Genomic DNA, 27,646 nt, shown 5'->3' with positions numbered 1-27,646 from the left:
GAGCACCAGCTCCCCACTACGGTAGGGAGGGGACAGCTAGCCTCAAGTCGGAGCCAGGCAAGCGAAGACCGGATCAGGCCCATGGACTCTGCCTGGCCAGGGAGGAATCACTGAGCATGTTGTCATTCCGCCTCCTGCCAGCAGAGGGAACAGCACCACAAGAGAGCACTGCCTGAGGGGCTTTTACCCCTGCTGCTCCCATTGGCCAATTGCAGCCAATCGGAGCACTGTCAAGTCCAATTCCTCATTCCATACCACCTAAGCTTTACTTCAGCAGGCTGAAAACCCTATTATAAGTTGCTCCAGACTGGTAGTTGGCAAATACACAGAGGTATAGAGAAATACATAATTAAAAGCTGCAATTACAACAGTGAATGATCAAGGAAGATAAAAACCAAGAGAAACTCATATTCCCGTTACATACAGGCGAGTTTAAGCACTAATATTCCAATGAATCAGAAATGCTTCATGGAGACAAAACATCTAACTCTAGACAACAGATTATGTGAATGGTTACCCAGGCAGAAGACAGGAAATCAAAAGACCTAATTGATAGAAAAGATGTTATTTATTTAATGAAAGTTGTATGCATCTGACTCAAATTTCAAAACACAATTCAATACCAGGTGTTTCCACTCTGAGCCTTGGACACCCAACATAGCCCTACCCTTTCTTGAGGGGCTACTAAGCTTTAAAACAAAAAAATTACCGCAAGGAAGGCAGAGGAGACTGAAGACACTGACGCTAGCATTAATTTCTCAAGTCAGCACCTAGCATTCCTCCAACTGCAGTTCTGAACTTTGATGTTTACTGGTATCTACTTGATATGCTTCCTCAAAGCTGGGATTTGATGATTGGAGAGCTATGTACATACGATTATGGATTTTGGTTTGACTCTAAAGTGAGGCTTCCTTCTCTGCCTTTTTTTTTTTTTTTTTTTTTAAATCTTAGACTGAATGTCCATCATTTAGTGACACTATGGAAGATTACCTATAAAAACTGGAAGCAGGCCTTGTTATTAGGTTAAGGCCTCTGCTATGAGGAAAGACGGGTCTATGCTCAGAAGGAGGTTCTGCACAAGTGGAACTGCAGCCTGAGATATGTATTGCATATACTGCAATTAGACACTCATCTAGCAAGCCCTAGAGCCCTGGTTTCAGCCCAAGCCCAAATATCTATACTATAATTAAACATGGGTTCCTCTGTGGAGAGGTGACGCTCTCTTCCTCTTCTCATGATGGGGCTGAGTTGTACTCTTGCTTGGTTCTGACCACAAAGGAGAAGGATTAGGTGCACCCACCTCTGCGAGAGGTTGGACAGATTTCTCCTTAAGTATCATTTTCAGATGCATGCTCTGGTCTTCATAGGAAGCTTATTGCAAATGGATGCACTTCACAAGAACGTGTGTTTGCCAAGGCAATTACACATCCTAGAATTAAGCAAAACAGACTTGACTCCCGAAGACTCCCTGGGATGCTAACAAAGGGGAAAGGAGTTCAGAGAGCTGGCAGTATTTTAAAGACAACTGAAGGCCCTGGAATAAGCCATCCCAATGCTCAGTAAGAAAAGCAGCCAGCTTGACTCAGCAGTAAAATCTTCCGCAATCTTAGACACAAAAAGGATGCTAATATGAAGTGGCAACTTGGGATAGATGACTAGAGCAAGTATAAATATATTGCTTGAGAATGCAGGTGTGTTATCAGGAAGACCAAAGCACAACTGGACCTGCAAAAAGCAATCAACATGAAGGGTAACAAGAAGTGTTTCTCCTGGAATATTGGCAATAACATGGCGATCATGGAGGGTGTGAGAAGGCGGCAGGTATTCTACCAACGGATTATGTAGGAAAAGCTGAAATACTTGATGCTTTTTTTGCTTCTGTTTTCCCAGACAAAGTCAGCTCACAGAGTGTTGCAATGAACAGAATGGAAGAGAGATGGATAGCCCTCAGTGGAGAAAACAGGTTGAGAACTATTTAGAAAAGCTAGACATACACGAATCCATGAGGCCGGATATAATGCATCTGATGGTGTGGAGGGAGTGCCAGAGGTCACAGCAGAGCCTTAGGCCAACATCTTTGAAAATCTGTGGAGATTGAGGGAAGGTCCCAGATGATTTGAAAAAAAGGTAAATGTAGTGCTCATCTTTACAAAGGGATGGAAGACAATCTGGGAACTACAGACCAATCAGCCTCAGCTCAGTCCCTGGAAAAATCATGGAAGTGATCCTCAAAGAATCCATTTTGAAGCACTTAGAAAGGAAAGCAATCAGGAATAGTCAACATGGATTCACCAAGGGCGAGTCATGCCTGACAAACCTGATTGCCTTCTATGATTAGACAACTGGCTCTGTGGACATGGGGAAGTCTGTAGAAGTAATGTAACTTGACTTCAGCAAAGCCTGAGATATGATCTCCAATAATTCTTGTCAGCAAGTTAAGGAAGTATGGATTGGATAAATGGACTAAGACAGATAGAAAGCTGGCTAAATTGTTGTGTTCAAAGGCTAGCGATCAAATGGCTCAATGTCTGGTTGGCAGATGGTTTCAAGCAGAGTGCCGCAAAGATGGTTCTACGGCTGGTTTTGCTCATCTTTATTAATGACCTGGTTAAAGAGGTGGATTTCATCTTCAGCAAGTTTGTGAATGACACTAAACTAGGGGGACAGGCAGATACACTGGAGGGTAGGGTAGGGTCCACAATGACCTAGACAAATTGGATCAAAAGAAATCTGATGAAGGTCAAAGATAAGTGCAGTCCTGCACTTGGGATGGAAGAATTGATAGCAGCCTTTAACTACCTGAAGGGAGGTTCCAAAGAAGATGAGACACCCCGTCCCCAGTAGTGACAGATGACAGAATGAGGAACAATGGCCTCAAGTTGCAGAGGGTAGCTGTCGGTTGAATATTAGGAAAAATTATTTTACTAGGAGGGTGGTGAAGCATTCAAATGGATTACCTTGGGAGGTGGTAGAATCTCCATCCCTGGAGGTTTTTAAATCCTGGCTTGACAAGGTCCTGAATTAAATAATTTAGTTAGGGTTGGTCCTGCTTTGGGCAGGAGGCTGGACTTTGACTTCCTGAGGTCTCTTCTAGTCCTAGGATTTGATGCAGTGGGATGTCTGTTGGAATGCAGTAGAGAGTCCTTGCAGGAGCTGCACTTTTTAATCCCAAAGGAGCCCTGCATGTTGTAGATCCACCCCATGAGCTACTTCTTGAAGGATAAAAGTGGAAACAGGGAAAGAAATATTATCATTTTGAAAAAGCGAACAAAACTGGTTTTCCTAAGTAAAGAGGAGAACTTAGATGTGTTTTTAGCTCAATTATGGAAGAGGTACAGCCACTACTCCATGTTCCATCTTCAGCCAAGGATGGTTGGAGGCAGGCACACAGACTGATTAGGACATCATCATGAAACACTAATTGCACACGTGCATCCTGCCTAGGCACTGCTACCAAAGATCTCTGGTCAACAGTGCTGGGATGCATCACCCCCTGGAGCTGAGCACCCGTAAGAACATTCACTTGAAAACAAATCCAACTTAAAAGGGATCCAACACCATCTTACCATTTACTAAGAAAGCCCCCTAAATGAACTGAATGAGAGAGCGCCAGTAGAAGTGAAATCAGGCACTTGAAGGCTGAAACAAAAAAATTGTGAACGTCACTAAAATTAAGCATGTTTCTTCACTGCTACACTGTGAATTGGCACATAGAACCAGAAGTTTACATGGCAGTTTTGTGTTTAATTGTAAAGATTCTTTCTTGCCAAATAACACTCTGTCCTTGTTCATATATGACTTTCACTAATCAATAAAGCTGCAACTTCAGCATGTTCACAGTAATCAATTTTTAAGACGTCCATGATGCCTACATCAGCTCCTGTATTCCCAGCTAGAAATTACAGTTAAGAATTACAACATGGTCTACATCACCCCAGTGCCCCACTATCTTGGCACATTTGTCCCTCCATAGATAGAGATTGAGACGAGGCACCAGAAATGTATTAAAAAAAAAAATCGAGTCCTCTCCCCAGGGCCAAGACAACACTCATTCACCAGCCATGCTTGTTCTGCACCAGCCTCTGTGTAGCCAGGGTGATATTGCACCCCTGTTGCATGCGTCCCTCCCCCATATACCTTGGGAGGAGTATGGGGAGCGTTTGCTTGCCAGCTGTGCATCTCCACCTCCTGCACCCAAATGGGCCAAGGTGAGCTTGCTCACCAGCTGTGCATCTCTCCCTCTCACAGAGGAAAGGTGTTGCTCCCTCATTACCTGTGTGTATATTCCCTGCAGGTCAAGTGGGGTTAGCTCACTAGCCACGCATCTCTCCACCCTTCCCCAGAGACCAATAGGGGCTTGCTCATCAGCTGTGTATATTTCACCCCACTCCTCCACGGGGTCTCTCTCTCCAGCCACATCTGTTCAGAGACAACCTCCTTTGACTTGTGCTTCCTCACCACCTACAATGAAACCAGCTAAAATTATGTGACAAAATTGTAACCTATCATCAATGCTTGCTCCAGACACTTCTCCACATGAACAGACACAGGCTCTCATCCTGGAAGTCAGCTACCAGAGACAGTAAACAGCTGGCAATGGAGTGACAAGCCTACCTTTCTTCCTCTCCCTCAACTGCAATACTGATCAAGGAAGGGATGTATCACAGCAAGAGAGCAAAGGGTTCCACAGTGGAAAGGGATAAAGCTTGCAATGTCGGAGACACTGGAAACTACTGGCATAGAGTAATATCTGAATACATGATATTCTTGAGAACTTCTTGTTTACACTAAGATTTGATACCTATTGCCAAAATCCTTTTGTTCTCAGAATTCATCCATGCCCTAGAGAGCAAATGCAGATTCTACCATTCTTAGCAAATGAACCCTTGCATAGGATATACTGGAAATACAACACAATGGATTAAGCTTCCACAGAAACAACCACAAAACATTTTGCATAAAGAGAAGACTTCACAGAATAGGAGGTAAAACAATTTACTATGGCATTCCGGTATCATAACGAATTAACATCTGTGCCTGGAAGACAAGGGTATGTGTTTGGAGATTCAAGATAAATGTGGTGCTGGAACGCTTCGGGATACCTAGATTTTTCTACTTCACAAAGCTTGCGATCATTCACACTCCTCACCCAAATATAGATGTGGGAGATTGTCTTCTGAAACAGAGGCTTAGTAGTAGAGTAGAAGCTTTATCATCTGGCACTTTGCTAACAGACATTGAAGCAATGCTGGCAGATATCAGCAGGTGCCTCCTTCTTCCTCAAGCTGCCAGGAGCTGGATCTGCTGGTAGAAAGGTGGGGAGCAAAGCAATAACCTTTGTTATCCAGCACATTCAATTAACCAGCAACCAGCATTCCCCTTTAGTGCCAGATAATAAAGCTTTCACTGTAACTTCTTACACAAAATTAAGAGAATCCTACAAGAGCCTTACTATCCATCTTTACAGGATTCCTTGTAAAATGCTATTCTTCAGTGCCATTGACTGAGACATTTCAAAGCCTTCCCAGTTCTAAAGCACCTCTAGTATTCCCTAAAACCCAGCCAATGCAAACAAACTGAAGTAGGTTTCTACTTGCAGAGAAATCCTCACGTGAAGAAGCTGGTCTTTTATTTTTGAGCTTGTATCAGACTGCCTGACACTCCCTTACAATCCTATGTAATCTCAAAAGACATGGAACCTACTATAATGCTGTGGAACAAGAACACAAGCAATGCAGGTTTTATGATCTTCAACCGTAGGTTTCTACTCTGATTCATCTTGAGACTCTCCATTTGAGAAACACCAGCTTGCTTTAATCAAGCATGTTGATGGTGCCATGCATTCTGCTGGTCCATAGTTTAGAAAACTCAAGACTAAATCCTGGAAAACAAACGTTCTTACTTTTTCTACGTCTCTCAAGTTTATTTAGTCAAATAGTTTTGACAGCCCGACGGTATCCTAGCAGCAATCCTATGTTTTGAATGCTAATATTTCAGATTTGCCTATTCCTCTTTGTAACCTATTACCACACTTGCAGCATAGTGCAAACTACCTCTAAATAAAATGGCATATTCCCATATCTAAAAGGAAAACTATTTACCTTGTGTTATGTTTTGTTAAGAGTTTGATTTCGGATATAGCTAACACTTGTACAAAGGATTCCGTTTTGGTCAGACACTAGCTTTAATAATTACCCATGTCTAAGAATCCCCTCTGTGTAACCCCCAACATGCATTTCACATGTTCCTGCTTTCTCAGAACAACCCTTCTTACACTGATGTAATTAAAGTTCATTGAACAGCTTTTCACTGAACATTATATATTATATTTATGTGAAATATGTTTATTAAATACAGCAGATCCCCCAACTTACACAGGGGTTGCATTCTCACAACCCCCATAGGAAGTCACATTTCCCACACTACTCCTGTGGGAGCCAAGAAACTGATGAGGGCACCAGTCCTGGTCAGTTTCCTGGCTCCAGTCAGTGGGAGCTGGGAAACTGATGAGAACTGGTGCCCTCAGTTTCCCCACTCCTCTTGGTGACAGCAGCTGAGAGCCTGACTCTCAGCTGCTGCCACTGGCAGGAGTAGGTTTCTCTGCTCCTTCAGGGGCAGCAGTCACATTAATCCAAGACACACACAACTCAGTTGGCCGTATCTCGAGGGTTTATTGTACACATCTACCTTGACAGATCAGATGGAACCAATTTTAATCTTTGCAGGAGCCATTAATATACTAAAAGTATATCTAGCCTTTTGATACAAAGATCAGTTATTTAATTCAACCTGGTCTGCACTACAAAGTTAGGCTGATATAAGCCATCTTGCACTGACCTTGAAAACACATTCCTACATTTCAATGCATCTCCCACTGACATAAATACCCTTTTACACTGACAGACTAAGACCAGCTCTCAAAGTAGAAGTGAGGCATGGTCAATGTAGCACTACTGTACACACCGTTACTATCGTCAGACTTAAGAACCCTTCAGCAGCAGTAACACAATGTGAATTGACAACTGAATTCCACTGTCCAGAGGTCCTGGACTCCAAATCCCTCCTCCCTTTATTGAGCAGCATATTTTTGAAACACTTGCCCCACCCCAATTACCCACCAAGCACAAACAGCATCTCTCCACTGCTATGACCAACTGCCCAACCATGCCAACTACACGTGCCAAACCAAAAGGTATTTGGAGTAAACAAAATATTTCCAATGTCTTTGTTAGAAGAAACTGTGCAAGTATTACTATGGAGTAGTATCAGCTCTCTCTACGGGGTCCTTCATGAATTCCCAATTTCTAATCAACTTCTCCTTTCTTACATTTGTTATGTACACCATTCACTCACTATTATGCCAAACAGCCGACTTCAATGATCTGGATAAAACTGGAATTTTTTTTAACTAGGATGGCTCCCTCCCTTCCTCAATTATGACTTTTGGGGCTCAAGGTGGGTGGTAAACAGCTCCCATTTAAGCAGCTCTTTCTGAATAAGTTCAGCCTCCCAACTGATATGGCTCAAATGCTTTCACCTTTGTGTTTTAGTAGATTCAGTTTCATGAAGTATACATTAGTGGTCTGATCTTTATTCTACTTACACATTACAAATGCAAGCAAGTCCTGTTCAACTGTACTTTAGAAAATAAGCAATGTCTTGTCTTGGATCAGCTCCTATTCATCTCTTAAGACAAATAATGCCCCCATGTTAGATACATTTTGCATAAGAAAACTTATGTTTAGAAAACCCAAAAATATCACAAAATCAGTACTCTGAATAACAGACTCGAGACATTCTGAATATGCCAGCTGAACAGGCGCAATACAGAGATTCCACTTCAGTTTGATTTGACAACTGCTTAAGGGAAAAGATTTAAGAATATGGGAATAGCCACACTGGGTCAGACCAGCAGTCCATATAACATGGTTCTCTATTTTAGCACTTAAAAGGCTAACAAAAAAAATGTATTAGGTGATGCACTTTCATGGGATAGGCCCACTTCTTCAGGTCTGGGAATTCTGATGAAAGTAAACTGGCACAATGAGATTTAACAAACAGAAAAAAAATTAAATGAAAACTGACAAATTGGCTACATAGGACGGGGAGGGGGGGGGAGTCAAGAAATTACTTACTACAAGTGTCTATTAAGCTAAGTGACTTACCTGAGATCACTACAAACAACAAGAACAGTTTCCCAATCTTTGATAAGTAATTGTTATCAGAATGGCACTTGATGAAGTGAGTCTTTGCTCACCAAAGCTCATGCTCAAAACTTTTCTGTTAGTCTATAAAGGTGCCACAGGACCTTTGATTGCTGCTATCTCTACTGAGACCTAGGAAACAAGTGTTGAACTTGAAAATATACTACAGGTCAGATGTATCCCTTTGTAATCTAGCGCTTAAGTCTCTGTTTCATGATGCAGATTTTCAGATCTTTAATGCTATGGCCTGTTCCATTGAAATGCTCACTGATGGGTTCGTGTATCCAAATTCCTGATGTCTGATTTGTGTCCATTCATCCTTCGGCAAAACGACTACCCAGTCTGCTGCAGCAATGTCCCTCTGCTATGTATGTTGGCCAGACCTTTCCCAATAGTTCTTAACATTTATGTTTTTGACTTATGATGCAAATTCAGCAGACATTTTCATAGAACTAAACACAACTCTAGGATCTGAGTCGTAACAGCTAAATTTAGACTATTTTGAATTATATTTTCCAAAGTGCATTACTTTGCATTTACCATCTCAGTGTCATCTATTACCTTGTCACCTCATTCCGGGAGCTCCCTTTGTATCTCTTGACAGTTTGCTTTGGACTTAACTATCTTGAGTAACTTTGAGGTGGGAGTTTGCAGATTGTACAAAGTTCACCCTCTTTTCTAGGTCATTTATCAATATGTTGAAGGACACTTGGTACCATCACCGATCCTTGAAGTACCTTGCTAATTAACCATCTCCATTCCGAGAATGGACCACTTACTATCCTTTGTTTCCAATCAGTTACTAATCTATGATAGGTGCTTCCCTTTAATCCCATAACTGCTTACTTTGTTTAGAGCCTTAGATGAAGGACTTTACCTTCTGAAAGTCAACATCACAATGACATTTGGATCTCCCTTGTTCATGTGCTTGTTAACAGCCACGAAAGTTTTAAAATTGGCAAGGCATGACTCCCTACATAAAAGGAACACAAACACTTCAACCATCTGTAGTCATCTAAGTGTCTGAAATTCTGCTCTTTGTCAGTTTCCACTAATTTGCCTGGTGCTGAAGTTACGCTTACTATCCTGCAATTGCCAGGATCACCTCAAAGATTAGAGTCTCAACATCCGCAAGTGTCACATTCGCAAATGGCCTCGCTTCCCCAGGGCTGCTGCCTCCCCGGGGCTCCGAGTCCCCCCGCTTCACGAAAATCAACATTTGCAAGGGTTCTGAACATAGAGCCCTCGCAAACGTTGAGACCCTACTGTATTGTTTTTTTCAATTGGCATCAGACTAGTTATCTTCAAGTCAGCTGGTACCAAAGCTGATTTAAACGACAGGTTACTTAACACAGTTTTGCAATTTCATATTTTAATTCTTTCAGAACTCTTGGGTGAACACCATCTGGTCCTAGTGTTTTATTACTGTATAATTTGTTCCAAACCCTCATCAACACCTCAATCTGGGACTGGGACAGATGTTACCTACAAAAAGGGCTCAGAGGATTGGGAAGGACGAGGCTTTACTACATACCCTATGAAAAAAATCTACGGAAAAGTTAATTTTGCTTCTCCACACAAGCCTCATCTTCTTTGAATGATGCTTTCGCACAGGGTGAGCAATAATTTTTTGATAGTGGCAGAGGGGACACTGCAAAAATTTGGAGAGTGGCCAAGGACCACATGCTTCCATGATGTCAAGTGGAGGAGATGCGGGGCGGCCAGAGAGGAGGTTGGGTGCAGAAGGGAGCATGGAGTAAGGGACTGGGGTCCAAGGTGACTTGGGACTGGGGTCCAGGGTCTGGGTATATAAGGGAGACAAAGGATTAGGGTTAAGTAGGGGTGGGAGAAGGAAGGCTCGGGTGGTGCGGGGGCGGTCTCTGGCCAGACTTCCTTGACCAGCTCCCAGTTGTCTGCCCAGCTGATTGAAAAAACAAAGCCCTAAAGCCACTTCTCTGAGCAGCATGGGGAGGGAGGGGCAGGCAGACACAGAGGCTGCCTGAGGCTCCCTCCTGCATCCGGGGGCCAGAGCTGTATTTTGCCCGGCCCTACTTTAGCACCTCAAACTGCGTGGTGGCCTGCTCCAGCAATCTTTCTGATTCAGATGTACTTATGGGGAAAGAATTGCTAATTTGCATCTTTCGCTAGTCGCTCTTCAAAATTCTTTTTTCTGTCTGCCTAATTATACTGTCTCACTTGAATTGCCAGAGTCTGTGTTTCTTTCTATTTTCTTTAGTATGATTTGCAGTCCAATTTGAAAAAGATGTCTTTTTGTCTTCAACCACCTCTTTTACTCTGTTTAGCCATGGTGATGGTATTGATCCTCTGCACTCTTTTTAATTTGGGGTACACATGTAGTTTAAGACTCTATTATGGTATTCCTAAAGTAATTCCATGCAGTTCAGACAGACATTTAATTTCCATTGAACTAGAATCTTCTTTATGTGGTTGTTCCCCTTTTTGAAACTAAATCTAGTCAACCAAGGATGTTAAATGTAATTACAGCATGAATGGTTCAGCTATCTTCACCTCTCATGCCAGATCCCATGCTCCACACAGGACTAAAATCAAGAATTGTGCTCCCTGATTCCAGAACCAGCTGCACCAAGCAGTAGTCATTAATGGCATTATAGAATCATTTCCTGCACCCTATCCTAATGGGATATTTACAGAGTCAGTATGGGAACACTGAAATGCCACATTATTATGGGGTGTTCCGTTTTCTGTAGCCTCTCTAATACCCAGGAGCACGCGACAGTTACCATCAGGGTCAAGTGGTCATTAGCATATTCCTACCACTATACTTATTCACACAGAAATTTATAGTTCAAGATTCTCTTGCATATTTATTCATTGATTCGTTTAAGATTACTTAAAAGAAATTTAGTCATTTATAGCAGTATCATTCCCCCCACCAGCACAAGCTACTTTGCTGTACTTAGGTATTTTGCATCTAATGTTACTGTGTTATTTCCATCAAGCACTGATTAATGGATATAAAATTGGTATCTGCATCCATATCCATGGTTCATTTTTGCAGCTATCTGCATCCAAAGTGGATATTTGCATATTTATAGGGTTCCAATGCTAGGTCAAGATGTATGGACAGCTGTGCTTATGTCTAAGAGTCAAGACTCCTAGAAATCTGCCAGAGTTGTGTCAAAGATTAACAATTTGGCTAAGAGTTGAATTCAGCCTTTTATCAGCATAGACCTATATGGCAGAATCAGATTTTGACGAATCTGTCTTTCAAAAAAAATTCTAAATTTCTGTGACAAAAAAAACTTTCCAAACGTTAGCAGATCATTGTGCAAATGGACATCCTAAAAGACCCTAATTATGCCATGAGGTATGAACTATACCCATCCTACTAAAGCCTAGAATGAACACTCATGTCTCTAGTATGTATTTAATTTCAGTAGACTAGATTGCACAATGAAGCAGGTGAAGAATTAAATCCACAGAAGTGAGATGCTGTAGGAAAGAAAGGATGAAGGTGGGGGTGGGGCATGTCTGGAAGAGAGAGTATGACTAAAAGGTAAGCATCTTTTCCCAAAAGGCTATCCCATATGTGACAAGGGATATAAAATCTATTACTGCATAACAGCTATAATCTCCAGTTGAAACGTGAAAGCCAGGCATTAAAGTTCTACTGAGCAATAAGGTTGGTATACAGTTTTAAGTTATACCTAGCACATTAGTCCTAACTGAACAGAATTCAGTATCTCAAAAAACAGCAGCAACACTCTTGCCTTAGAAGTTCCTTAGTCTTAAAATCGCTCCCATTTCGTAAGATCCTGTAATAAGTTTTCAGAACAAGAAAAACAAGGTTTCTCTGCCGTGCTCCCATATTTACTTTCAGAAAAGAAATGGAAATAATGTACGTGCCTCAATGGTACTATGCACAATTGGGATCTGCAGAAGAACAGAGTAGCATCTACAACCAAATATAATCCTCTCTCAACTTTATTCATAGCAGCTGCTCTATGAAACTCAGAGAGAAAGTAATTTCACCTACACGACATCATACAGCACAGGGAGATGTACTCCAAGTAAAATAACTGCTTTCCTTATGAAAGAATAAGGAATACATTAAGTTGTGTCATAGTAAAATGCTTCAGGGCATATGAGTTCTCTCATCCAAGAGAGGGATAGAGGGCTGCAGACCATATAATTGACAGGAATTTACCATATATCTAAAGATGACCTTTACACATGAGTAGCTGACTGAAGTGTTGACCAAGGAAAAACAGAATTTTACACTGGAAGTGCAGGTTCTGTAGGGTCCTCCAGGGCTGTTAACTGAAAGAATCAGAAAGAAAATGCTACAAACTAAGAGCTCACAGAACCATTCTGCATAAGTGGGAATCAAGACAGTAATTCTAAAATGTGTCTTACTGACCATCTAGAGACTAACATTCAGCTGTAAGTTTTAAAAACCACATTGTAAGCCCAAGTTCAGCTACTGCTTTTGAAGTTAAATATTTTAAAACATGTTCTTACACAGTTAATACTTTCTATAGGGGTGACTTGTTAGGTGTCTGATCAGTCACCTGATAAACAGTTTCAAGTAAATTCAAAACCAGACAGCACCTACCTTGGTATTGTAACACATTTTGTATTGCAGTTCTGAGTGGTGATTGCTTTCTCAAGCTCATCTAATTGTCCTGTCTTCTTGAGCTTCTTGACTAAGCTTTTCACTGCCTTCTCACACCATTTTTCCTCTTGACCATTCTGCTCACCACCACCACCAGCCCCTCCAGAACCACCAGCTGACTTCTTCCACCCCAGCAGTCTTTTCACTACTGGTGGAGTGAATGGCAAGATGGAGGACATGTTCTCTGATACAGCACACTGTGTCCGACAAGTTAGCTGCCGTATGCAATCTAGGAAAGAAAAACAATAAGTTAGCAACTAATTTTTAGTGGGGCGGATGCCTTGGTAAGGCTCATTACCCCTAAATGATGCATACCTTGGGGACACTTCAGTATACATACTCAGAAATTCAAGTGTTTTTTAAACTATTTTTTAAACTTTCTGTGATAATTTCAAAGACTAGATTCCAATCAGGTAACAAGTTTTCCCTTCTTCTAATATGTAAGCCATATCCTCCATTCAAATCCACACAATGCATGTATGGCAATGCACAGCAACCTTTATCACCTTGTGGCACACTTCAGCATGTTAGAATTTCACAGGACACCCAATATATTTTACGAATCCCTTCCCACTCCCCCAGAGCCAGGCACCCCCAGCTCCCCATTTATCCCAATCCCCCCCGCTTCCCCCAGAGCCAGGCTCCCCATGCCCCACCCCCCGCATTTGATGCCAGTGACTCACCAGAGCCACCACATGATTCTCCCACCAAGTGGTGGGGCGCGTGTGCAGAGCAGCAGACAGCACTGAGAAGGAGCTGCATTTAATGGCTCAAAGAGCCGCATGCTGCTCAAAAGCCATGTGTTGGCCACCTCAACATATTCAATTTTTTTCCCCCAAAGTTTCATGGCATACTAAGTGCCACTTTGTGGCACACTGGTTGCAGAGCACTTTTCTGAAGTCAAAATATGCAGTACACGTCTGTTCTCTGTAGTTTAAAATAGGTAAGGGTTTTTAAAAATAGAAAAAACGTCAGTTCTAAATCAACGACTTGTGCAGAAATCAGTTCGGTTCTTCATCAGACTTAGTTTTCCCTGGTGATACTGCTTGTTAAAACTATGTTTTTAAAAAGTGACTACATTCAACCAATACTCTCAAATAACCATCACTGCCGCCAGGCGCTACATCAAGCACCTAGGCTACGGGCTGCTGAGCACCGGCAGGGAGTGCAGCAGGACAAGCGACCAGAGCACAGAAAGCAGCCCCTCCATCTCCACACACCCCCTCCAGGCAGCTCAGCTGGGTCCTGACACAGCGGGAGCCCTGGCAGGAATAGCAACGAGCTGAATCAGAGTCACCACTGCACCTCCCATTCCTCCACCTCCCCCCACTGACCTGCTGAGCCCCAGTCGGGAGCGTGGAGCAGGCTGCATGGCTGCTCCGGGAACTGGACTGCCAAGGGCTTCTGGGAGGGGCGTGCTGCTGTAGTGCATCCCCACTGTCTGAGCTGGTAGCAAGGGAGCCCACTTATTACCTGCAATACTTCTGTATCCAGCAGCCTGCTGGTCTCAGAGGTACCAAATATGAAAAAGTTTACTTACTTTCATTTTAAAAGGTAGCAGTTTATTAAATCCAATGGAGTTTTAAAGGAGTCACTCGTGAGTTCTACTAAAATAATTCTCCACACAGAGCAGATTATACAAACCCAATTCGTTTGTTCACTTTAAATGATGATAAATTTGACAGTAAAACCTATACCAAGGTGAGTATTTTGCACATCTTGGAATAAGATTTCACTTGTTTAATACATGACTTGGACATGTCACTTGATCATTGCTGCCTGGAAAAAAAGTCTTCTGCCAATTCTTTAGCTAGCTATTTACTGCCATACCAGAATATTTAAATAGCTATCTATTTTACCTGCAGAAGAGATGCTGTCAATGGGACTTTTTTTTTTTTTTTTTTTTTTTTTTTTATAAAAATCTTCCTCATAAGGGGGAGGAGGTGTAATACTGCTTTTCTGCAAGCTACCTGAAGTGTTTAAACATGGGCAATGATACCAATAACTTTATTTGCACATAATCCAAGCTTTTGTCCTCTGGTGTTTCCAAGAGTAGTTAGATATGCTTTTGCATCATATGGACCATGTCTACACTAGCCAAAAACTTAGAAATGGCCACGCAAATGGCCATTTCGAAGTTTACTAATGAAGCGCTGAAATACACATTCAGCACTTGGTTAGCATGCAGGCGGCCACGGCACTTCAAAATTGACGCGGCTCGCTGCCACGCAGCTCGTCCAGATGGGGGTCCTTTTCGAAAGGACCCCGCCTACTTCGAAGTCCCCTTATTCCCATCTGCTCATGGGAATAAGGGGACTTCGAAGTAGGCGGGGTCCTTTCGAAAAGGAGCCCCGTCGGGACAAGCCGCGCGGCGGCCAGGCGCATCAATTTCGAAGTGCTGCGGCCGCCCGCATGCTAACCAAGTGCTGAATGTGTATTTCAGCGCTTCATTAGTAAACTTCGAAATGGCCATTTGCGTGGCCATTTCTAAGTTTTTGGCTAGTGTAGACATTGCCATGGTCTTTCATATGATAACTTCTTTCTGAACTGATAGCGGATAACAGACTGCGGGTTCAACATGGCCGCAAGACTGGAAAGGACACTGAAATGCATGCCTGACTTAGTGGTCACTCCGCCTTGATTATTTTGTAACTGCTGTTGTATTACAAAAGTTAAGAATCGTTACAAATGGAACCTCTAGTGTGGCGCTCTTGCCTGGCAACATCTGTAGTCCAGCACCATTTTAGTTATCCAAATGACCACTTATGGGGGTGGCCACAAGGTCCCACAGTTTGTTTACAGCTACCAGTCCTGACTTTCAGTTCTGTGCTGTTATTTAGCTGTAATTTACCCCTAAATGTCTTCTAAGAGCCAAGGAAGCAGTGGAAGTATTGGTACTGGTACTAGACAATACTGACCACCCGTGGTCGAGCAAATTCTCTCATTTGGCAACTGTCAGATCCCAAGGGTGCTGGACTCGAGAGGTTCAACTTGTATTATGTTTAGTAATTTTGGACAATCCACATAAATACTGAACCAACTCATGGTTTTGGGGTCGCGGGGGAAGGGGGCCCAACAAGTTTGTGATTTTCCTAAGGACAGATGTCTTGTGAATAAATCACACTAATGAAGTCAGAAGCCACAGGCTTTAACTGAAAATGAAATCTGATGCAGTACAACTAAATGATAAAAGATGCCAGCTCGGACATCTCCTGGATAAACACGGTCTGCTACACCAAATCAAGCTGGGGCTGGGTCAATAAGCTGTCTACTGAAAGAAAACGACAACTAACACATACGCTATCACTTGGAATATGGACCGTCTGAACACTGTGGGTGACTGGAAAGTGAGAGCTGCTTCAGAAGAAGATGGAGAGATACTGAGGTGACATACTTGGACTGGCAGAGATTCGCTGGATGGCATAGGGAGAGATGTGCAGCTGCAAAGTCATTTGATCAGGGAACAAAACGAAGCATGAGGCAGGCGTCTGACTCCTTCTTAGACAAAGAGCTAGAGGAGCATTATTATTAGGATGCAAACTGGTGAGTGCAAGAATGATGGTAGCGAGGACGGAAGCAAAACTGTTCAACGTCTCGGTCATTCAGGTGTATGCACCCATGTTGGACAGTACAGAGGACGAGATTAAGCTATTCTATAAAGACTTGACAGACACTGGAAGAGAGCAAAGAGAATGATCATTGGAGAAGATTGTAATACGAAGGTTGGAACAGATAATGAAGGTTGGGAGAGCATCATGGGAAGGTTCGGACATGAAACAAAAAAAGAATGAGGTGAGAAACTACTAGAGTTTACTATGAAGCATGAGATGGTAACCTGCAACATGAAATTCCAACAAAAGGACAGTAGGAAGCAGGCATGGAGATCGAATGATGGGAAGTCCAAGAAGATGACAGATATGATTTTGATAAGAAGATGGGTAGTATCAGTACAATGAGTGGATATAGACTGACCACAGTCTAGTGACTGCAAACATCAAGAGGAAACTCAAGAGCAAGTGTAAGACACAGTTTAAGAAGAGAAGAGACGTGACAAGGCTAGGTGAGGAAGAAATAGGGAACAGGTACAGAGCAGCGCTCAAAGACAAGATTAGGAATGTGGCCACAGAATGACCTAGATAAGAGAGTTGAAGGGATACCCACGGCAACAGAAGAGGCAATTGAGCAGAGACTGTTCCAAAAGAAGAAAAGATCAATAAGTAGATTATGCAGGAGACACTGAAGTTGGTCCAACAGAAGAGAGCACCGAAGACCAAAAGGGATGTTTCCAAGAGGGCAGATCATCAATATAGGGTGAAATGCAATGCAGTATGGAAAGCGGCCAGAAAGGATAAGACAAAAAGTTAGAGGAGCAGTGTGGAGATACAGAGAGGTTTTATGGCAAATGTAAGATCAAGGAGGTGTATAAAATGACTAGGAATACTAAGAGGAAGTGGCAGCTGGCAATCAAAAATGACAGCAAAGAGGTGCTCATGAACAAGGAGAAGATTGTGGGGTGATGGACAAGATACTGTGCTTATCTATACAACACAGTTGAAACCGAGTGTCTCAGAGACTGATCGAAGAACTGAAAAAAAAGATATCTCCACTGAGAATCAAGAGTGAGAATGATATTTTGAAGGAGGAAGCAGAAAAAGCAGTGTAACAAAGAAAAAACAAACAAGAGCTCTGGAAATGATAAGATCACGGGACAGATGATCAAACACGATGGAGAAAGTATGATTCAGGAAATATGCCGACTAATATAGCATGGAAGAAAGGGAAGCCACCTAAGGAATGGACAATATCCGTGCTAGTGACAATACACAAGAAAAGAAGTACATTGGAGTGCAAGAGCTACAGAACAATTGCCCTAATGAGTCATCTAGGCAAGGTGCTGATGATGATACTAAGATCACAGATAAAAGAATATCTAGCAGACGAGCAAGAGGGGTTCAGGAAAGATAGAAGTACCGTACAGCAGACACAGGCACTAAGACTGATAGTGGAGAAAGCTTGATGAAAGAACAAGAATATCTACATTTACTTTGTTGATTTTCAGAAAGCATTTGATGGTATAGCTCAGAAACTAACTTGGGTGGTGTTGGAGTCGTATGGAGTGGATAGCAGACTGACACTGTTGAACGATATAAATGACAACGCAGAGGCAAGCAGTGAGAACTGCCAGAGAGCTGAGACGGCAGTTTAGAACAAGCAGAGGTACGAGACAAGAAGATCCAATCTCATCAAATATCTTCATCACGCATCTAGAAAGAACGATGGACAAGATCAAGGAAGAGGCAGAAGGGATATCTGTGCATGGGAAAAGAATTAACTTGAGGCTCTCAGATGATAGTAGTTATCATTGAGGAGTATTAGGAGAAGCTAGCAAAAACTGTGCAGGTGCTAAATGAGAAAGGGAAGTGGTACGGACTGATTATGAACATAGAACAAAAATAATGGTATTTGGAGATAGGGAAACAGGAAGGAAGATCAGTGTAGATAAGTTGAATTAGAGAATGTAGAGAAGTTCACATACCTGGGGAGCAACATTACATATGATCTTGACTGTAAGAGGGAAACAAGGACTAGAATAGCAAAAGTAGGAGTGAGTTTGAAGGCGATACATAAGATCTGAAAAAGCAAAGCGATTAGCTTAGGAACAAAGCTGAGCATACTGAAAACGTGTGTATTCAGCAGCGTGTTGTACGGATGTGAGACATGGATGATAACGAAGATTTGAAGAGAAGGATATTGGCATTCAAGAGGCATTGTTATAGAAAGATCCTGAGAAGAGGATGGATGCCAGTGGTCACCAATGAGGAATTATATAGGAAGATACAGACAAAAGAGAACCTACTGCAGAAGACTATACAATGGAAGCTACAGCTACTCAGATATATGGGCAGAATGAATGACAAATGAAAAAAATCAAGACCCTGGTATTCGGCATAATGGATGGTTTGAATAGGAGAGGCAGACTCCACAGAGAATGAGGAGATGATGTAGTAAATTAGTGAGAGACTAGTCTACAGAAACTAAACCACTACACGCTTGACAGGGAAAGATGGAAGGAAACAGTGAGAGGCATCAGACACAACAGGCACTGAGCCCATGGTTGATGATGATGATGATGATGATGATGATAAGGTAATACTCAGATATAGCTCCATTCCCTCAGATTCTTTCCAAACTCTTGGCCTGGATATTCTGCAGCAGAGAATTCTAGGGCTCTTGCACATTATGAAATGATTTCCTTTAATAATATTTTTTTAAATTTGTCACCTTTCAGCAGTCTGAACAAAAGTATAAGGTTCAACTCACCCATCTGAACCAAATACAGGCTTTTTAAAATTAAATACATCTAAAACTAGCTAAGAAACACACAACTCAAGTTAAAATCTAAACATGCCATACTAATAAACAACGAACAATATGTTTGCTGCCAAAGTTTTCATAAAAGTCAAGCCACGGAATTGCTGAGAGTCACAGTCTAAGCACCACAAACTAACTCTTGTGGAAGTACTAAAGCACCTATTTTGAGAGTCATACTTTGCAGCAGGTGCCAAAACAATTTCTTCATTTCAGTTTATTTAACTGGCTCAACTCAAATGATGAGTTCATTCAAAAGCTAAGAAAAATCAACAGGGAGCATAAAGATAGGAAATATTTTCCTCTTTCAACATATACACAAAAAGTAGTCTCAAATATAAGATCTACAGGAACATGACCAATATGTTCAGTTCAGCAAGTCCTTTGTTTTATCAATTAGCTAGCTATGCAAAACATATCTTTGATAAACTTTTTAATTTGGCATCTATACTATTATAAAAGGAGAGTCAATCGTCCATCCAACTCTGGCCAGGTCCCCGGGCCTGGAGCTGCCAGTCCTAGGGCTGCTAGCTTAGCTCCTCACCCCTGCAGGCTCCCCGCCCCAGAGCTGCTGAGCTTCCCCCGACCTGGTCCCCATGGTTGGAGCTATTGGCAGCGGTCCGCACCCCAGCCAGCTCCCAGCCCTGGGGCTACCAGGGTTTCCCAGGTCCCAGCCAGATCCTCAGGGCTGGAGCTGCCAGCCAGCTCCTGGCTTGGTAACTGCCACAAAGGGGTGGGCCCTGTTAGTATTTATTTAATAAAGAGGTTTAAGTGTTTCTTCCATGTACTTGAGTGATAATTTCTATCCAGCAAGAGCCTGACCCAAACAAACAATAAAAACCCACCATTTACCATATAAATGTAAACGTTAAGATTCTTAAGTGTGAGTATTGTCCAGATAACCCAAAAGCAGCACCAAATTTAGCATGAAAGGTATATTTAATTGCAAATCAATACCTCTCTTCAGGGAGGACCAATAGTACAACAGTGCAAAGTGAGACTGAAATCAATTATTTACATTCTAGTTTCCTACTCCATTTAAATAAATTAAAATCACCAATTTTAACTGCTTCTAAAACCAACATAGCCTACCTTTCAAGCAGGGATGTTAACGTGCAACTGGTAAGTCTCACCCTTAACCGATGAGACTTTCTAGCTATGGTTAACCAGTGGAGGCCAGAGCAGCTCCAGCCCACAATGGCACCAGGTATGCTCCTGACTGGCTGGAACAGCCCCCTTCTACAGCAGGGAGGCCACTTCAAACAAGCCAGGCTGGAACAGCCTTCCCAGACCTGCACTCACCCTGTTTAATTGATTAAATCTAACATCTAACCCATCAACTAACCTGTCAACCAATTAATTAAACAGGGATTTCAGATCCCTACTTTCAAGGTCAGTGAAAGATCCCTTGTTCTTGTGTTACAAGACAGTGAATTGAAGGTAGATAGTGAACAAACTATCTTACATACTCTTCTTTGCCTCTAAGTAACAATCCCACTATTTCAAGTTCAAGAGATACACCAAAGAAGTGACTAAGCCAGGACCAAGATTCAGCACTGAGCAGCTGAAGGATTTAGAGACAAGAGAGTGTCCAAGTGGAGCTGTCCAACAGATATGCACTTCTGACAAACGTTATCCCTGAAGATGCTACTGTGGAACAAATGTGTGAGCACACCAAAACAGCCTGTAAAGAGACCTGTGATACGACACTGGGAAAGTGAACAAAGCATCACCAAGACTGGACCACAGAAGAAACTATGAGACAAGTGAAGGGAAAAAAGGACAGAAAAGCAGCAGTCAACAGCAGAACAAGAGCAGACAAGGTGGAAGCTCAGAAACTGAATTAAAAAGCCAACAGAGAAGTTAGAAAGCCTGTAAAATGGGACAAGAAGAACTTTGTGGAAAATCTTGCACAACAAACAAGCTGCAGGATGGAGAAACTTGAAAGCGCTGTATGACATCACACAAAAGTTAGCTGGGTCACAGCACACAGTGGATCAGCCAGTACAGGATAAGGAGGGGTATGTGCTAGCAAACCCAAGTGAGCAACACAGTAGACAGAAGGAACATTTTGAAGAGCTACTGAACCACTCTGTCCATATGGAACCTCCAGAGTTACCATCTGCAAATATACCTCTACAAATTAACAGCAGCAGACCTATAGAAGAAATCAGAAAATCCATTCCCCATCTGAAAGGCAGAAAAGCACCTGGTCCACAAAACCTCCCTGCAGAAGCAATCAAGGCAGGTAGTTAGACATCAGTCAACATGATGCACACTCTGTCTGGGAAAATTTGGGACACTGAAGAGGTCCCACAAGACTAGAAACATGGCTACCTTATCAAGCTTCCAAAGAAAGGCAATCTGAAGGAATGCAAGAACTGGAGGGGCATCACATTACTATCTGTTCCAGGAAAAGTATTCAATAGGATTCTCTTGTAGAGAAGACAGACCAAAATTGATAGGCAGCTCATGGAAGAACAAACCAAATTCCAAAGGGAGAGATCTTGTATTGACCAAATAGCAACTCTCAGAGTGATCACAGAACAGTCACTTGAGTGGAACTCCCCGTTGTACATAACCTTCATAGACTTTGAAAAAACTTCTGACAGCAGTGATAGAGACACTTGTTATGAACTGCTGCAATACTGAGGCATCCCATCCAAAATTATTAACCTGATCCATTCAGTGTATGAAGCCTTAACATGCCAAGTTGTTCACAATGGTGTCTTGACAGAATCCTTCAGCATATACTCAGGAGTACAACAAGAGTGCCTATTGTCACCTCTCATTCTTGATCACAATGTATTGGATTATGAGCAGGACAACATATGGCCATAAGAAGGCATTCAGTGGACACTTTTCGAATAGCTAGAGGACACTGATTTTGTTGACGATGTCACCCTCCTTTCATGCCAACAGCAAAGCATGAAAGAAAAGGTCACAACACTAGATAAAACTGCCTCAAGGGCTGGACTGAGCATTACTAAAGGAAAGACCAAAACAACGAGGATTAACCAGTCCAACACCACCACCACACTGGGATGGGATGACCTGGAAGATGTGGAACAGTTCATCTACTTGGGGAGTACTGAGGGCAGAAATGGAGGAACAGATAAGGATATCAATGCCAGGATAGGGAAAGCAACAGCTGCATTAAAGGCTCCTCATCCCATATAGCGTTCACAAATGAAACCTGTGATGACAAAACTGCAGCTCTTCAACACAAACGTGAAGAGTGTGCTCTTGGAGGGATGGGAGACCTGGTATACTAAAAAGCCTTCAAATCACAATCTACAAACATTCAAATAGATATCTGAGGTACATCCATGGCATCTAATGGCAAGACTTTGCCACAAATGAGGAGCAGGACAAGAACCACTTATTGTTCAAATCAAGACAAGGAAGTGGGGATGGCTAAGACACTCTCAGAAAACCATCATCCAGCATAGTCCATCAAGATCTCACACGGAACCTGCAAGACAAAGGCAAAAGAGGAAGACCTCTGACAATGTGGAGAAGATCTGAGATTGAAGAACAGCTGAGGTACTCCAGGAGTCAGCTAAGTTTTCTTGGAGACAGACTGAAGTGGAAGAGACTTGTAGATGACCTGAGCTCCACTCAGCATACAAGGGCCGAGCATATCAACAAGTTATACCTCACTTAAACTGCTTACTTACAAAAAACATGCAAAAATATCAGAGAAGACTACTACTGAAAATTTGCTGATTTTATATCTTATCAAATAAATGAATTAAAACAAATACTGTACTTACATTTCAGCATAAGGCATATGAAGCAGTAGAAACAAGTCATTGCCTGAATGAACTTTTAGATTGTACTGACTTTACTAGTGTTTTTAATGTAAACCGTTGTATAACCAGGCAAATATCCAGGTGAGTTGATGTGCTCCCTGGAAGACCTCAGTGTACTCCCAAAGGTACACATACCTCTAGTTACGAAATACTGATACACACTGGAATCAAAGTACAATATCTATATTCCAATTTAAAAATACATACAATTAGCTTCTCATTTTATTATATGGTAAAAATGAGAAAGCAAGCAATTTTTCAGTTAGCATTCTGTGACATTTTTGTAGGAAAGTATTTCAAGTGAGGTGAAACTTGGGGCAGTACAAGACAAGATGAAAGACTCCTGAAAGGGATACAGTAGTCTAGAAAGGTTGAGAACAATTACTCTAATGCAGTGGTTCCTAACCTTTACTGCAGCCTGCATCCCTTTGGATCTCAAAATACATTTGAACACTCCTTATCAAAAATGGAAATGGGGGGACTTATACACCTTTAAATGCATGTTACATATATGTAAAATAGTTTTATGTCATTACTCACCACAAATAGTACAGTAGGCGTACAAAAACATGAAAGTGTTACCAAGAGATTTTGCGGCGCTTCAGTGTGGAAGTAAACTGTAACCGATGCAGTAAGTTAGTAGCTAACTGAATTCAAAACAAAGCCATTGCTCTGCCACACCATCATAACCTGCACATGCATCAAAAAAATACCCCAGAACATGATGCTACACCCTATTTTGCAGCGAGATAATTTCACTACAATTAGCTGAAAAACTTTAAAATAAGATTTGTTAGTATATTACAGTAATCATTAAAAATGTATAATAATCCATACATAGGTTCGATTAAACAATATAGCTGTACTTACGTGCCTGTGCTTAATTTGTGTTTTCGATGATTTACCTTCTAAAAAAATCTGGCATGTCTTGCACCCCCAAGGAGTGCATGCACCCCAGGTTAAGAACCACTGCTCTAATGTAACCAAGTAAATTTAGCTACTCCAGCACCAAGAGCAGCAGTAACTATGAGTACAAAACACTCCCTCCAACAAAGCATTGTCTACAATACTGCTCAAGACAGTGTAATATAAGCCAGACTGCAGTAAGTACTAGTGTAGACATACCCTTAAATAATAAGGCAAGGGTGTTGAGTCTTCAGAGAAATCATTTCTGGAGGTGCTCACTGTGGAATTAAAAAAAAATATGTATTTAGAAAAGCTAAGAGTCCATTTTCCTCAGATTACTATTAACTGTTGTCATGTTCTATGATCAGTCTTTTATAGGAGACCACACTAGGAAAAGCCTCACCTTCTGATGCAAGAAGTAGACTTCAAGTTTTAGAACTCTTTCACTTAAAACGGGGGAGGGAGTAGACAGCAGCTGTCCTGTCCCTTTCACAGGTCACCTTTAGTATTAATTTGCCCTAATTAAGTATTTAAGTTAAATAAATTTAAGCCATGACTAAAATTAGTTCAGCCTCAGAGTGGCAGCCATGTTAGTCTCTAGCTTCACAAAAAAAACCAGTCCTACAGCACCATAAAAACCAACAAATTACCTAATATATACACATTTGTTAATATTTAAAGTGCTACAGGACTGTGAAAGTCACTTAAGTTAGCCTATGTAATAATTAAAATTGAAGCCTTAATAAGGCATGCGACATAGGAAAATGTTTATTCTCTCTCTCTTTGTATATATATTGTGCTACTAAGGTATTAAAAGCAAGAAGCTTGCAAAAGGCTTGCCCCCTCATCTTACCCTGAGGAGTCACTTAAATGATTTCCATGTTCACACAGCCATGTTTGTATTGCAAACATGGGGAATATTTTGTTAAATCTTCCATAAATGTTAAAAGTTCCCCTTACCTTGTAAAAAACTGACTTTTGCATTAAAGTGTCTGAAAAAAAAAAAAAAAGGAGCTTCTAACCTAAGGACACTCCTCATACTTCTAGAACAGAATACGGTTGTTCGTCTTTTGGTTACCAATGAGAAAAAAAGTCAGCCCTAGAGCCAGATCATTCACTTCTATCTCCCTACTACCTTCTTACTTCTGAAATTCTGGGACACTAGTTAACATATACAAGATGAAGTGTGCATGAGATAACACAAAACTGCTACTACATAGGTTTTGAACAGCAATTACACATGTAAGAATAGGCTGATGTACTAAGCAAGGGCCTCAAATTCCTCCTCTTCGTTCCCGCTCACCTCATGTCCTGGGCAGGCACAGCAGCTTCACACCTACCCTCCCCAGAGCTGGGAGCAGAAATCCAGCCTACTGAGTAATGGTTTCAGTTCCAGCCCCAGTTCACCTCTTCAGTCAATTAGGCCAACAGTTGGGGAGTGGTTGTAAAGCTGTCCTCCTCCCAACAAGCTCCACCTGGTCAGCAGCACCATAGCTAATTGTTCAATACCCCAACTGGCAGAGCCAAGAAGTCCCTGCTCAGTTTTCCCCACCAGCTGATGAAGCTTAAGGAAGACCTCTCCAGCTTTGAAGGCAATTTACTTAAGGGTAATTTTAACAGCGTAATTCTGCAAGTGCCACCAATTTAAATAGCCAACATTTAAATACAAATGTTGCATTCTTACATAATGGAGCATTAAATATACCTCACAAATACTTGTTCTTATAAACAAACACTGAACTTTTGTAGCTCCTATCAGTCTCAAAGCACATTCCTCATCTTCTGTTAAGATATGATTCAATTGTACAGTTTACTTAAGTGACTTGCCCAAGGCTACAAAGCACATCCATTCTCTGAGATACTTGAATGTCCTCCTGTAGGTTTCCTGGCACCATGGGGTGATTCTAATTAGCGCCTGCTAACAGGTCAGTCCCATCCCTGCTGCTATGTCACACTTCAATCTATTCTCCAAAAGACACTAATATTTTCATCTACCTGACATGTAAGCCTATATAGTATTGACATGTCTCCACAGCCTTAAGAATCATTTGCAAGTTAAAACTCTCGCAATGCAGAATTCAAGACACCACCGTCTTATCAAAAAAGACATGACAAATAAAACAGCCTGCTTTCCTCAGCACTCACTTCAAGAGGGCTTGTAAAGTTCGATACCTTCATTCTAGGTACATTATAAGAGATTCAAGCACCTACCATGGAATTATGGAGTTAAAGATTTTAGAAGACAGATCTCTTCTTCAAATACAAAAGGGCTATTATAAAGTGAATGTATGAAACACATAAACCTAACCTTTCTTCCTTTGTTGTTTTATTAGCTGCATTGTCAGATCTTTCAGGAAATTAGAGATGAAAGCCAAGGTTAATTAGGAAGTTTAATGTATTGATAGAAATGAAGTTTCATGCTGTATTAAATTGAGGACAGGACAAAGAACAAGAGTCACGTTTAGTTGCATTCATTCTGGTCTAAACTAGAAAATTAGGTCACTTTAGCTATGTCAGTCAAGGATGTGAAAAACCCTGAGCAACGCTGTCAAGTCAACCTTATTGCCTGTGTAGAAAGCACGATACTGATGGACTCTGACATTGATTTATAAGCCACCCTCTCAGGGAGCTGGATTAGCTATGCCAATGCGAGAGCCCTCCACATTGGGATAGGCAGAGTCTATACTGGAGTGGTGCAGCTGCATCATTTTTAAGTATAGACATAACCTTAAACAGACTGCTATCAGAACAGAAGTATTTTAGCAACCTATTTTTAACAGAGAAACACATTTAAAATGGCCACTAGAAGTAACAAAAGTTATTAAAACAAAAAAGGAATCAAGACTTAAGAAAAGTCTGCTAAATTACATAAAATTAACATCTGTGCAACCAATAGATTATTGACCACTATTAAGCAGGGTTCATTGAACTCCCTTCCAAAACAGACCTTAATACAAATAAAAGCAAAAAAAGCAGCTGTGTAGCACTTTAAAGACTAACAAAATAATTTATGAGGTGACGAGCTTTGGTGGGACAGACCCACTTCTTCAGACTCAATATATTGAGTCTGTTTTGGTAAAGTTATGATCTAAAGAAGTGGCTCTGTCCCAAAGTTCATTACCTAATAAATTACTTTGTTAGTCTTTAAAAGTGCTACAAGTGTTTTGATAGAATACAGACTAACAGCTGTCTGTCTGTCACTCTTAATACAAATAAGTGACTGCTTAGGGTTTGTCTACACTTACCAGTTGATTGAAGCTCCAGAGATTGATTTAGCAGGTCTAGTAGACCTTGGAGATATAAAAGCCTGCTTAATTAGTTAACTGTTTAAACATTTAAGTTTAATTGGTTAACCAACTGGAGCATCCCCTGCCTGCAGTGGATGGGGTGTTGCTCCAATCCCCACTGGTTAACTGTAACTGATAAGCAAAGGTGAGTGTGGGTTGGGGGAAGGAGGAGGATGGGGTTAGATGGCTAGCCCTGGTGGGAGCTTGGGCAGCAGAGGGCTGGTTGGCAGAGGGCTCAGACAGCTAGGGCTGCACCAGGCACTCACAAGGGGGGGGGCCCCAAGAAAAACTATTAGGGCTTATTTTTAATTTTAAACAACATTTTTATATCAAGCTTTTGTTTATTTTAAATTACATATTGAATTTTTGTTAAGGGGGGGGGTTGGACGATGGCAAGGAAGAGGTGGG

The 27,646-nt window shown here is 41.6% G+C and overlaps 1 protein-coding gene across 6 annotated transcripts in view; it reads right to left on the bottom strand.

The window, feature by feature from the left end:
- The window catches only part of SMAD2 (SMAD family member 2), a 61,260-nt gene that overhangs the window by 29,428 nt on the left and 4,186 nt on the right, over window positions 1–27,646 (bottom strand). For 4 of the 6 annotated variants that reach the window (XM_074995807.1, XM_074995806.1, XM_074995812.1 and 1 more), the window contains exons 2-3: window positions 24,171–24,229; window positions 12,802–13,090 (exon numbers count right to left, since the gene is read on the bottom strand). In XM_074995807.1, coding sequence (XP_074851908.1) covers window positions 12,802–13,040 — 239 coding nt within the window. In that variant the 5' untranslated portion in view covers window positions 13,041–13,090; window positions 24,171–24,229. The remainder of the gene's footprint in view (window positions 1–12,801; window positions 13,091–24,170; window positions 24,230–27,646) is intronic. The other 2 variants (XM_074995809.1, XM_074995810.1) reach the window with 1 other exon arrangement.

This window comes from Carettochelys insculpta, chromosome 5 (assembly GCF_033958435.1).
Source record: "Carettochelys insculpta isolate YL-2023 chromosome 5, ASM3395843v1, whole genome shotgun sequence".
NCBI lineage: Eukaryota > Metazoa > Chordata > Testudines > Carettochelyidae > Carettochelys > Carettochelys insculpta.
This window is presented reverse-complemented; position numbering and strand designations above follow the sequence as displayed.